The sequence below is a fragment of the Daktulosphaira vitifoliae genome, unplaced genomic scaffold, assembly GCF_025091365.1.
Source record: "Daktulosphaira vitifoliae isolate Bord-2020 unplaced genomic scaffold, ASM2509136v1 Scaffold_3, whole genome shotgun sequence".
Classification (NCBI taxonomy): domain Eukaryota; kingdom Metazoa; phylum Arthropoda; class Insecta; order Hemiptera; family Phylloxeridae; genus Daktulosphaira; species Daktulosphaira vitifoliae.
In genome coordinates this window covers 13,867,085-13,881,809 of record NW_026099574.1, presented here as the reverse complement: position 1 = coordinate 13,881,809, position 14,725 = coordinate 13,867,085, and the positions used below count along the sequence as shown (strand labels likewise).

Sequence of the window (14,725 nt, the reverse complement as noted above, 5' to 3'; positions counted from 1 at the left end):
AATGAAAAAGGGGTTATTAAAATATATTATTTCTTATAAAAAAATTGTGTTGATCCATACACATTTTAATAAGTTATAGCATTATAATAGTTAAAAATTCTTGAGTGTAATATCTTCAACTAGATACGAGTTGTAGTCATAGTAATATTATTCGCATCGAAGCTATAAATAAAATTAATATAAAATATTAATTGGACCATATATGTATATGTCAAAACATACATTAGAATTTTTTCGTATAAATAACATAATATAATTGTAAATACTATTTGAAAAATATTTTGTTTATTTTTACAAATCATTCAAAATTCATTACAGACATGTAAAATTAGTAAATAAATGATTCTGGAAGTAAAACTGTTCCAAAATCTTTTATAAAATTATCAAACATATCTGAAATAAAATAAAATTGTAAAATTATTAACAGTAAAAGAGTTGCTTTTATTCCTAATAATAATTGAATAGAATTAAATAATATAAAAGTTACATTGGTATGTTAGCAAACATAAGATTTAATGAATATCCTATTTCGATCTCAAAGTGGACTATATAATACGTTTACTTTTAACTATTTATGTAATAACTGTTCATTTAGTATGAACGAGATAAAACTTAAAATTTTTAACTTAGTATATAATACTTTATTTTGTATACACATTTTTACGTGGGCGTCGTGCTCTCCTTTACGATGACAAGTTCATCGTTCGAGTACTATAAAATATAAATATAGTTTAAAAAAACTAAAAAAAACGCATTTATAGCACATCGAATTAAAAATTATTTTATTATAATTATATCGAAATTTTAGTTCGATGTGCTTTAAAAGTGTGTTTTTTTAAACTATATTTATTTTTGACTTTTTAGTTTCATGTTATGATAGTAGTTGCTATCATGATAGTATGATAGACGAGCGCTCAATATACAAAAAATATGGCACAAAGCACCCACGCTTTTATCACAATAATACTAGTATTTTTTATTCATAATTATTTTAAGCTTATTTTAAAAATTATTATTAACTTTTGTTCGATGTGCTTTAAGAGCGTGTTTTTTTAGTTTTTTTAAACTATATTTATTTTTTACTTTTTAGTTTCATGTTATGATAATAGTTGCTATCAATATCATAGTTGTAACGGGAAACCAAGGTTTGATTACGGAGAGGGAGTCTGAGAAACGGCTACCACATCCAAGGAAAGTAGCAGGCGCGCAAATTACCCACTCCCAGAACATGCTGGTAGTGACGAAAAATGACGATACGGAAATCATCCCTCGTAATAGGAATGAATACACTTTATATCTCTTAATAACGGCGGCAGCGGCGTCGGCTGTAGGAATATATAAATGAATATTAACATATACGAATATACGTATAAATATATATATATATATATATATATTAATATAAGCGGTGGCGGTAAGAATATATGATCTTTGCATATTATCGCGGCACTTTCGCTGGCGTCGACGACGCGATGTCCGGCGTGATCCTCGGGCGTCAAAAGGTTAGCAGCGTAGATGACAACAGTGCGCGAGTGCAGATCGGTTTATTGACGTTGCCACTTTGACAACAGGAAGAATACTACGGTATCATTAGCGGCTAACACTATCTAAAGATTTGCATCGAAACGTTTTTTTTTAACACGCTTATATTAGTTTCACATGTATGTTTCTTGTTTGTAACTCCATGCGGCACGTGTTATTATGTCGCGTATCCCGTCGTGTATGACCTTGAGACTAGACTGTCGTAACGCATTCGCCCCACCCCGCTCACCACTCGTAGACAACAATATTTTCTAACCCGTAGACGCGCGCGTGTCATCAATTATATATATGTATTGTAGTATACATGCACTGATAAGGCTATCAGTGTGTGATCAGGTTGTCATGAAATACACATGACACATATATATATATATATATATATATATATATATAAATATCATATAAGATTGTAAGGCACTTAATGTTAATTAAAAATAAAATAAAGTAATAAAGTAAAAGTCATCCAGTGTTCTTCATTAAAAATAACAGAAAGAGATCCACAACTACAACATGGCGCAGTCGTAATAATAAGATTTAAATGATAATTGTGGATAAAGTGAAATACGGACAAGATGGCAAACGAATTCAACAAGCCAGAAAAATTAAAATTGGAAGGTAATCTGGAAGAAAATTCAAGAGGTTTAAACAAGAAGTCACTATTTTTTTCACAGCAACGGAGACTAACACAAAAGATGGAAAGATTAAAATCGCAAGAATACTCAATTTACTGGGGCCTGAAGCTTTAAGACTATATAACACGTTCATGCTCAAACCGGTAAAGGCTCAGGAAGTACTGAATGCATTTGAAGATTATTGTATACCTCAAAAGAATGAGGTAATGGAACATTTTAGATTTTTCTCTCGGAAACAATTGGAAAACGAGCCATTTGATGTTTTTTACACTGATTTAAAAGCTCTCGTATCTTCTTGTTCATTTGAATCAATGGAGAAAAAATTATTGCGTACACAAATAGTTATTGGTTTGCGCAATAAAGAGCTCCAAGCAAGGCTTCTGAGAGAAAATATTGAACTTGAAAAAATAGTCAAACATTGTCAAGCAGCAGAGCAAACGGAAGCAAATCGACAAATTCTTCAAGAAGAAGCTAAAGAAGTCAACGTTGTAGTAAATAGTGAAAAGAAATTCAACAGAGGAGACAGAAAGAATGTTGGTGAGCGGTCAAGTCAATTAAATGTCAAAATGATCACAAATTGTAAGAGGTGTGCTTTAAATCACAAAATTAATGAATGTTATGCTTATGGTAAGGAATGCTACAAATGTAATAAATTAAATCATTTTGCTAAATGTTGTAAATTTAATAGTAATAATAGTTTTAACCAAAATAAGATCAACAAGAATAAAAAAAGTAGTCAAGTGTTCAAAATAAATTGTGGAGAAGAATTAAATAAGTTAGTAGTTTTAAGTGTATTAGGAGTTAATGGTAATAGCTGGATTGAAGATGTATGTATAAATAATTGTCATGTTTATATTAAAATTGATACAGGAGCAGAAGTAAATATATTACCAATTAGTTTAGTCAGAGAATTAAAATTAAAATTAGTGAGTAGTAATTTAAAGATTGAAGCATTTGGGGGATTTGTGATAAAGCCTTCAGGAAAAGTTTATGTGGAGGTTAGTAATGATAAAGAAAAAATTTGTACGCAATTTATAGTAGTAAATAAAGAGACAAATCCGATTTTAGGATTAACTGATAGCAAGCGATTGGGGTACATAAATAATGTAAAATTAACTGGTGTGAGTCATCTTAATAAATTATGTGTGCCAAGTAAGGCTGAAAAAGATAAATTTATAAATAAAAATATTGATGTATTTACAGGAATAGGATCATTCCCAGACAAAATAGTTATTAAATTAAATAATGAGGCTATACCAAAAAATAAGTCCAGCAAGAAGGGTACCTTATACCATAAAAAATAAATTAAAAGAAACTTTAGATGAGTTAGTTGGATTAGAGATAATAGAGGAAGTGAATGAACCATGTGAATGGGTAAGTAATATGGTAATTATAGAGAAAAGTGATAAAAGTCTAAGAATTTGTTTAGACCCAAGTGAACTTAATAAGTATATAATAAGGGAAGTATATCAGATACCATCATTGGAAGAGATAAAAATAGAATTAACTAATAAGAAGTATTTTACAGTTCTTGATGTCAAATGTGGATTTTATCACATGGTTCTAAATAATGAGTCAAATACATTTTTTAACTTCAGTACCCCTAATGGCATTTATAGGTTTAAAAGATTACCATTTGGAATCTCTTCCGCTCCAGAATTATTTCAAAAATTAATGAATAAATATTTTGGGGAAATTAAGGGTGTTGTATTGTATTTTGATGATATACTAATATGTGCAAAAACAAAAGAGGAACATGATGAAATACTTGAGAAGGTTTTAGGAAAAGCAAGGTTATTAAACATTAAATTTAATGCAGATAAATTACAATTATGTGTTAAAGAAGTAAAATATATTGGTTTCATGTTTAATGAAGAGGGAATAAAACCTGATAAAGAGAGAATAGAATCAATAATAAATTTAAAATATCCAAGAAATAGAAAGGAGTTACAGATGGTGTTAGGAATAATTAATTATTTGAGGGAATTTATTCCAAATTTAGTAGAGATTTCTAGTCCACTCAGAGAGTTGTTAAAAAAGGAAGTGGTTTGGAATTGGAATGAGAAACATGACACGTCATTTAATAATATTAAACAACTTATAGCTGAAATAACTGTGTTAAACATGTATGGCCCTAAATTACCAGTTGAGATACAATGTGATGCATCCCAAAACGCAATAGGATGTTGCATTATGCAAAATAAGAAACCTCTATCATATTTTTCTAGATCACTATCAGATACAGAGCAATCCTGGGCTCAAATAGAAAAAGAATTTTTAGCAATAACGGAAAGTTGTAAAAAATTTCACAACTATATTTATGGTAAAAGAGACACAATAATTTTTAGTGATCATTTGCCATTAGTTTCATTAATCAAAAAACAGCTAAATAATATTCATAATAATCGGTTGAAGCGTTTAAAATTAAAATTGATTCCTTATACATTTACACTCAAATATATTCCAGGAAAAAATATGTACATTGCGGACCTACTAAGTAGAAATATAGTGAGTAAAAGAGTACAAGATGATAATGAAATTAATGACGTAGTGCACACAGTCAAAGAATATGAAATTAGAATATCCAAAGAGCGTTTAGATGAGTTAATTAAGGAAACTAGAACAGATGAATACAGTTCTAGTTTAAAATACAGTAAGACCAAATGTAAAGAACCCATGTTAAGTCATACTATTCCAGACCTACCCTTTATGAAATTAAAAAGTGTGTTTAGTCGTTTTGGTATCCCAGAACAGACAATTAGTGATAACAACCCATTTAATAGTTTTAAATTAAAAAATTTTGCAAAAACATGGGGTTTTAAAATGGTAACTTCAAGCCCAAATTATCCAAAAGGAAATGGGTTGGCAGAAAAAGGTGTAGAAATTGCTAAACAAATGTTAAAAAAATCTAAGTTTACAAAAACTGATATTGAATTATACTTGCTCAATTATAGAAACACTCCAATAGCTGGCATAAACTATTCACCAGCTCAAATGTTGATGAGTCGGGAGTTAAAAACAAAACTTCTTTGGGTTAATAGTGAATCGTATCATCCATACGTAGTAAAACCAATGGAATCGAATAAAAGATACAAAAAGCAACAAAAAGAATGGTATGATAAATCATCTAAAACAGTTGACAATTTTGAGGAGGCACAGGAGGTATGGTGCCAAGACAAATTTACTAAGGAGTGGAGTGAAGCAGTTATAATAAAAAAACTTGAGCAACCTAGATATTATTTAGTCAAAATTACAGGTAAAAATAATATTTTAAGAAGAAACAGTCAATTTTTAAAGCCTAAAATAAACTTTAAGGAAGAGTCAGAAAATAACTGTGTTATAAATAAGACTGAGAAACTCCATATAACTTATGATGATATAGTTTTGGATGAAGACGGTGGACATATTGTAAGTAGTGATGATGTAGTGAATCATGATGAAGTTGTAAGTCATAACAGTTCTATTATAGAAGGTAGCAATAGTGAAGTGAATGTGGATGTAGAGAATGATGATTGTTTTAGTGTTGATGAGAGGAGTAGCGACAGTAATTTTAATTTGGAACATAGTAGAGAAGAATTGGCACACAATAAGATAGGAGGAACAGTAACTAAAAGAGGGAGACTAGTAAAAGCCCCAAATAAGTTTATACCCTAGTTTTTCTTGTATTATACTTTGCTGTATGTAAAAAATTTAATGTAAACATTATGTAAAAAAAAAAAAAATATTGTTCATCTAATTGTTATATGTAAATGATATAAAACAGATCAGTATGTATTTTAAATTAATTTTATGTATATGCTTGAATAATATTTGATTGTGATTATGATTATTATTAAAAAAAAAAAAAAAAGGGGAAGATGTAGTATACATGCACTGATAAGGCTATCAGTGTGTGATCAGGTTGTCATGAAATACACATGACACATATATATATATATAAATATCATATAAGATTGTAAGGCACTTAATGTTAATAAAAAATAAAATAAAGTAATAAAGTAAAAGTCATCCAGTGTTCTTCATTAAAAATAACAGAAAGAGATCCACAACTACAACATGTATAACAAATTTTTATTGTGATTGACACAGCCCCGCGTCGTTTCGTTATACACAATGCCTCACGACTCGTGCCACCTCTATCAGCCGTCACCCTATTTTATGAGTATTTGTCTGATCAACCCCGCGCGTTATACGCCGCGGTGCAAAGTCCAGCAAGTGCCGCACGGACGACGACGTACCGCCGTTAATGATTTCGTAGTCTTCTTCTCGTTGTCAAAGTCACAACGTCAACAAACCGATACGCAATCGCGCATCGTCGTCAGCTACACTGCTAACCTTTTGACGCCCGAGGATCACGCCGGACATCGCGTCGTCGACGCCAGCGAAAGTGCCGCGATAATATGAGAAGATCATATATTCTTACCACCATCGCTAATATTAATATATATATATATATTTATTTATTTATACGTATATACGTATATGTTAATATTCATTTATATATTCCTACAGCCGACGCCGCTGCCGCCGTATATATCTCGTGTATAAAGTTCTTCCCGCCACGCCCGCCCACAAAACACGGCTATACCTCGTGCATGATATGTTAATGTACTTATGTGTCTTTACATGTATATATATATATATATATATATATATTCTAATTACTATTAAAACTTATATATTAACACACTTTATTCTCATTAAGTGATATGTAGTGTATTCATTCCGATTACAAAGGATGATTCTCGTATCGTCATTTTTCGTCACTACCTCCACGTTGAGCAGGTGCACTTTCCTTGGATGTGGTAGCCATTTCTTAGACTCCCTCTCCGGAATCGAACCCTGATTTCCCGTTACCCGTTATAACCATGATATTGATATTAACTACTATCATAACTAATAAACTAAAAAGTGAAAAATAAATATAGTTTAAAAAAACTAAAAACACGCTTCTAAAGCACATCGAACAAAAAAGTTCAAAATAATTATATCGAAAGCTACTTTTAAAGCACATCAAACTAAAAAGTTTAAAATAATTTTTAGTTCGATGTGCTTTAAGAGCGTGTTTTTTTAGTTTTTTTAAACTGTATTTATTTTTTACTTTTTAGTTTCATGTTATGATAATAGTTGCTATCTATATCATAGTTGTAACGGGAAACCAAGGTTTGATTACGGAGAGGGAGTCTGAGAAACGGCTACCACATCCAAGGAAAGTAGCAGGCGCGCAAATTACCCACTCCCAGAACATGCTGGTAGTGACGAAAAATGACGATACGGAAATCATCCCTCGTAATAGGAATGAATACACTTTATATCTCTTAATTAGAATAAAGCGTGTAAATATAAAAATTTTAATAGTAATTAGAATATATATATGCATGTAAAGTGACTTAAGTACGTAAACGTATCATACACGAGGTATAGCTGTGTTTTGTGGGCGGGCGGGGCGCGGGGGATCGTTGTACGTGAGACATATGCGGCGGCTGTAGGAATATATATATACATATTCATATGTATAGTAAGGCGACATAAGTACGTAAACGTATCATGCACTAGGTATAGCCTTGTTTTGTGGTTGGGGGAACGCTATACCTAAGGAATAAACGGTGGCAGCGACGGTAGGAATATATAAATATATATATGTATATGTATATTACATGCGGGTGGTATTGGTCAGTCAAAATAAAAATTTGTTTATATATATATATATATAATTGATGTCACGCACGCGTGTACGGGTACGAAAACCAAAAATATAAAATTATACAGGATTAGTGTTGTCGGCGATTGGTGAGTGGGGTGGGGTGAATGCGTTACGACGTCTAGTCTAGACGACGGGATACGCGAGGATAATAACACGTGCCGCATGGAAAGTTACAAACACACATCACACATACAAGTGAAACTAATATAAGCGGTGTGTGACGTTCTCCGATAACTAACCGTGAGGTTATCACCGATGAAGCACATAAACCCAAACGAAGTTGGATTCACCACTAGCCGAGGCTCTACCAGACCGGAGCATAGTGGAATTTTAAATATAACTGACACATTTGTTGTTTTAATTTAATAAGTTTTTACCTTAACTTTAGGGGAAAAGGAATTAAAAACTGGTAGACAAGTAGTATAGGCGATGATGTTCTATTTTATATAATGAGTCTAAATAAAATAATGATGCCCAAAGTACAATAAAATAAATGTCAGTTACAAATGTTCAAAATAAAATAAAATTACAAATTCTTTTATATAACATATTTCAAGTCATAGTTAAAATTATTACAAATTATTAAATGAGCNAAAATTATTACAAATTATTAACTGAGCTAAAGGACAAATAAAATAAAAGGGACATGAGGGAGAAAATAATCTCTGACACTGCTGTATTGACTATGTTCGATTTGACTAAGGGACAGGATCGTACTTTCCAATATTGAATAAAATAAAATGGTTATCATTGCAATAATGCTCAAACTAAGAACCTGACATCGGTCAATATGGATCTAGGCCTTTTACACCGAGCCTTGAGACTGCTAAGCACGTCTAGATTGGTCCAACACATGTGAGGTTTTATTACACTCAACATAACAAAAATAATGATAGAATGAACGAAAATGATATTTTACAATAATTTACCAATAGTCAATGAGCAAATATGCCAAGAGATCAGATAGAATAATCATATTAAAATATTTACATTATATTAATGTCATTTTTAAAGAAACCTCGTGACAATGCACGAATAGAGGAAACAATGAATTGGACAAAAATAAAGAAAAACGGGAATTCTGTACAAAGTTANTAAAATAAAGATTAAATATAGTTTAAAAAAACTAAAAAAACACGCTTTTAAAGCACATCGAACTAAAAAGTTAAAAATAATTTTTAACTTTTTAGTTCGATGTGCTTAATTAGTTTTTATTCACCACGAAATTAATACTATCTAAACAATAACACCGCATTACCAATTGCCGAGCAGTTACACTTAATTATATGATGTTCACAATAACTAATTTAATTAACTAATGTGTTAAATAGTACTATTAATGATAGGTCAATTTTTACGTCACACCTGTTAAAAATGGATCGAACATATCCATTGCAAGTTTTTAAATTTTAATACAATATTTTTGATATTTTTAATTTGTAACATATTACAAGTATCTTATTTAAAAATCTTTTATTAAATTGTCATATTAATACCTATTTAATTAGCTTAAGATCCTTAATGAATTAAATCCTAAGTAATTATAATTATAAATTATTAATTTTTAAGATATAAATTAAATAATTTAAAAATTATGAATATAAATATAAAAAATGGTATAGAAATTACATAAAATTTGACCATTGTAACTGTTATAAAATGATATAAGTATTTTTATAATTAAAAAAAAAATTATTTTAATTAAATTTTAATTTTTTTGTATACCTTTATAATGGAATCTATTTCCAAAAGATGTATACGTATCAAAAATCTTTGTACGATAAAATCTAAGTAATTTTTGTTCAAAGAATATTGTCCCGCCAATACATAGAGATGCAGAACTTAAATCTACTGTATTCTCACATATTTGAGGACATTTAAGAAAGCATTCTTTAGCTATTGTTTCCTGTTCTTTGAAATGATTATACATAAAGTCTAATACTCCTTGAAGTTTAACTGATTTATCTAAGGAAATACAAAAATGTCATTAATATAGAATATTAATCGGCCTGTAAGAATAATAGTAGAGCACCAAGAAATACTGTTTCGTTAACCATAATCTTAAAATATTTAGTGGTCCACAATGTTTTGATAAATCTAATAATTTTTATTTTACCTAATATTTTGAGTTATTTTAGGTTTGATGCGAAGCTGAGAAGGTATTAATTTTACCATGCGTTTTTTTTTTGTGTCTGTTACCACATTTTCTCAACTCTTACTAGATCGATTTTGAGGAAGAATATGTCAAAAAATCACAAATCGTATCTAGTTGAAGACATTACCCTTAAAAATTGAAAAATTTTCCCTCGTTCCCCGCAAATAGGGGAAATCTCCAAAAATGTTACAAATTTAAAAATCGGTAAATTCTGTCAATTTTTTCACTTTATTTTCTTAAAACTTCCATAACTTTTTCAAAAATCAACAAATCAACATAATTTTTTTTACACTAAAACCTTAGATATTTTCCTTCCATTTGATACCATATTTTTGAAAATTTAACACATAACCTGCTCACTGGAGGGGATTTAAAATAGCAACTTTTTTACAAAAATTAACTTTTTCAACTTAAATTTTGAAAATTTTCCGGAAATACTGCGTCCTTAAAACATATAACAAATCAAAGGTAATATCATATACTATAACATAAAAAAAAAAAAAATTTTCCCGACGACCTATCATCAATGTGCAAATGGCTGTAAATGTCAAATTAAAAAAAAAATTAATTAATAACTAATAATGTCTTTAATTATAATTTGGTACTAGGCTCCGCCTAGCTGGGGTTCCGCCATACACCCGGACAAACAAAAATTTTCCGACCTTCACCAATAATTTTCCTGGAGTCTGTAGATCGAGTACTTTCGTTGAAAAAAAAAAAATTTGAAAATCCAAACACGCTAAGTAATTTTCCCAAAAAAGCGTTTTTTTCTTGTTCTATTATCATTTGATATATTTTTTTATAAATCTGACTCTTTACCTGCCAACAGGGGGGGATTCAAAATCTTTTTCAACTTAACTTTTGAAAGTTTTCCGGAAAGTCTGACACTTTTATATATATTTTAAATTAAAGCTAATGTAATGTACTTTGTTATGAAAAAAAAAAAATTTCAGACTTTATTTTGTCTACACGGTGAAAATGGCTACCGAATGCTATTTTTGTGTGAAAATTCTCGATTTTATTTTTTATATTTTTAACTTAATAATGCTATAACTTATTGAAAAGTGTATGGATCAACACAATTTTTTTATGAGAAATAATATTTTTAGTAATCCCTTTTTCATTTGATATACTTCATCTTAATCTGGATATTAATAAGGAACTAGCAGATCATGTAGCTTTTGGAATGATCCACCAATTTTTTTAAAATTAAACACTATCTAAAGATTTGCATCGAAGCATTTTATGATAGTGATTTTAATATATCATTATATCATTATACTTAATCATTATCATATCATTATATCATATCATGATATCATTATACTTAATCGAACTATGCTACTTCACCACTGTGCCGTGACCCTCCTGAGCTGGGTTTTTTTTTATATTGAAACCTAAAGTAATTTCCTTTCATTTGATATAATTTTTTTTGAAAATCTAACTCTTATTCTATTCATTTTCAAAATTTCATTAAAAATTTTGGTTTGTAAAAAAATTATTTTAACTACAAAATCTTATTTTTAAGACGGTAACAAAAGCTTTTACTATTACAAAATGTATTTCAATTAATTTTTTTGTATTTCTTTGAGCTCAAACACGGCTTATATTTATTAGTTTTATGTGTATTTATATTTATATAATCATTTTTCTGAATTGAATTTCTTTATTATTAATATTACAATATACTTAATTATTATGATACGAGTATATACACTTATTCATTCGTAGCAGCACATCGATTAACGATAGTCAATGTGTCCACATTGCGACGCGATGTATTTATTATATGTTTTGTTCTTATTTATTTCGTATCATCGAGTAGTGGAAATTCTAAATAGATTATTTATTTTTAAAACATAATTGCACAGTCGGTGACAGATTCAAATAATTCCAATTCCACAATATTATATCGATTATAATATTGAATTTACGATAAAACGATATTTTGAAAAAAAAAAAGTCCAAAAAAAAAATATAAAGTTTCGTGTTAACGTCGCGTGGGGGTCAATATGATCCATTTAAATTTTGATGGATATTTTAAGTCATACATTTTTTTTCGAAGATATTTATTTATGAAAATCGATTCAATATTACTATAAAAACCATCTTCTAAATTTATATCTATGTACACCTTTTATGCAATAAAATATATCCGTTTTCATTTATGTGGGGTATGCTAGACCCCCGCGCGAATGTTTAAGGGTTAAAATAGCAGCTTTTTATTCAACTTAACTTTTGACAATGTTCCGGAAATACTGCGTCCTTTAACCATATACCAAATGAAAGCTTATGTTATGTACAATAAAATGAAAAAAAAAACCTAGCACAGTGGAATCACGGCACAAAGATACGTGGCATAGTTGGGTCCAGTATAGATTTAATCTGACAGTGATTAAAATCATTATCATTAGAGACGCTTCGATATAAATCTGTAGATAGAGTTTAATTCTGAGTAATTGGTGGACAATTACAAATACAAAATGAACTCCTATTTTCTTACGACTTATCTTTTATGTGCAAATAGCTGCCGAATTAAAAAACATGATATTTTTGTTTTAAAATGTTTTATTTTCGATTTTATATTTTTAAGTTTAAATTGCTATAACTTTTCGAAAAATGTAAGTATCAGCACATATTTTTTTCATAAACACTTTATGTTTACTTCTTTTATTTGACATCCTTTAATTTAAATTGGACCATTTTCCTTTATACAGGGGGGCGTTCAAAACTTGAAACATACGTATAAAAAGTAGAACTTTTTCAAATTAACTTTTGAAAATGTTCCAGAAATACTGCGTTCTTTAAACATATGTCAAATTAAAGCTTATATTATGCATTATAAATTAAAATAATAAAATTTTTCCTGACATCTTTCTTCTATGTGCAAATGGTTGCAGAAAATCAACAAAAAATGTAATAATTGAGAAAAAAATCACCTTCTATCGTGATATTTTCTGTACTTAAAACTGCCATTACTTTTTGAAAAATGAACAAATTAAAATAATTTATTTTTATATTGAAATTTTAGATATTTTTATTCCATTTGATATAATTTTTTTTAAAAACTGATTCTAAACTGCTTAAAGGGGAGATTCAGAAAGCAATTATGGCAAACAAGTTAAGCTTTTTCAATTTAATTTTTGAAAATGTTCCGAAAATATTGACACTTTTTTTTAATCTTAATTTAAGTTTATGTAATATACTTTACTATGAAAAAACTAAAATTCGAAATATATATTTTCTTCTTGGTGAAAAGGCTACCGTATACAAAAATAAGCTAATTTTGTGTTCAAATTCTTGGTTTTGTATTTTTAAATATTTTACACAGACTTTCATGAACATTATATAATTTAATTGATATAGAATATAAATTTAAACTTTAAAATAATTTTTTTCTTTTTTTAAGTTGAAAAAAGTAAATTTAAAAATTTAATTAGCTTAAATTGCCAATATTATCAAGCGTCGAAAGCGACAAATAGTTGCCGAATCTGTTACACTTGTATCTTTCACGCTAAATGTACGAGGTTCAAATTCGCCTGTAGCGATTAATTTTTTGCATTTTTGCTTTTATTCTTTTTGAGTTAGAAAAAAAATTTCAAATTATTTTATTTTAATCTCATTTAGATTCATTAACTTGAATAAATATCAAAGATACCATAACTGTAGTCTCCCCTCATAAGAAGAAATTTCTTATTCGTGTTAATATTATTTTACTATGTGTTTTTAATTATGGCTGCGATTTATTTTTCCCACCCTACTTAACCTACTTTTTTCAAAAATACGTCAAATTATTACAATTTGTATTTAGTTGAAGATATTACCCTCCATAATTGAAAACAAATCACTGAATTAAATAAAGAGTAGCTAACCCGCTTATTCCATATAAACAATAAAAATCATTAATTTCTAATATTTTTAAAGTATTATTGTCGAATTAGATTTGATATGATAAAAGTATTGAACTACAAAAGTAAATAATTTTTCTTTGTAATTTGTTAATTTTTTAACTCTATTTATGCGTGCTACTACTATATATATATATATGTATAGAACTTATTGTGATGTCTATTATTCATAATGTAATATGTAATAAAAAAATTTTAAATGTGAAAAATTACCCTTTTTAAATTAAAATTTTTTTTGGGAATTTCTCCTGATTAAAGATAGGAAAGAATTTTGTCCAATTTTAAAGATCAATGACTTCAACAAGGTACGATTTATGATCTTTTGATGTATCAATGAAAGAAATCAGTTCGGTGAAAGCTATGAAAAATTGACGACAATCATAAAAAAAAAAACCTAGCCCAGTGGAATCACGGCACAGAGAGACGTGGCATAGTTGGGTCCAGTTAAGATTTAATTTGACAGTCATTAAAATCACTATCATAAGAAACGCTTCGATGCAAATCTGTAGATAGTGTTTAATTCTAAGAAATTAATGGATAATTACAAAAGCAACATCATCTTCTATTTCATTAATTATACCGAAATTAGTAATTCTTTTAATTATATATTATACAGGGTGGCCCACCACTCACTGACAGCTTAAAAAACTTTTGATCCAGTTAATATTTTTAGCTGATTTTTTTTTTAAATAATAGTTATACGTTAGGTCTATAGCTATATCTCAATAATTAATTTTTTTACATTTTATTAAAAATATTAATTATTTTTAAATTTTAAATAAAA

At 28.6% G+C, this 14,725-nt stretch overlaps 1 protein-coding gene across 1 annotated transcript in view; it reads right to left on the bottom strand.

The window, feature by feature from the left end:
• Positions 1 to 263: 263 nt before the first annotated feature.
• LOC126902761 (uncharacterized) overlaps positions 264 to 14,725 on the bottom strand; it is a gene marked incomplete in the record, with an annotated part of 20,786 nt that continues 6,324 nt past the window's right edge. Inside the window, 2 exon segments of the mRNA XM_050680371.1 lie at positions 264 to 393; positions 9,604 to 9,843. Coding sequence (XP_050536328.1) covers positions 329 to 393; positions 9,604 to 9,843 — 305 coding nt within the window.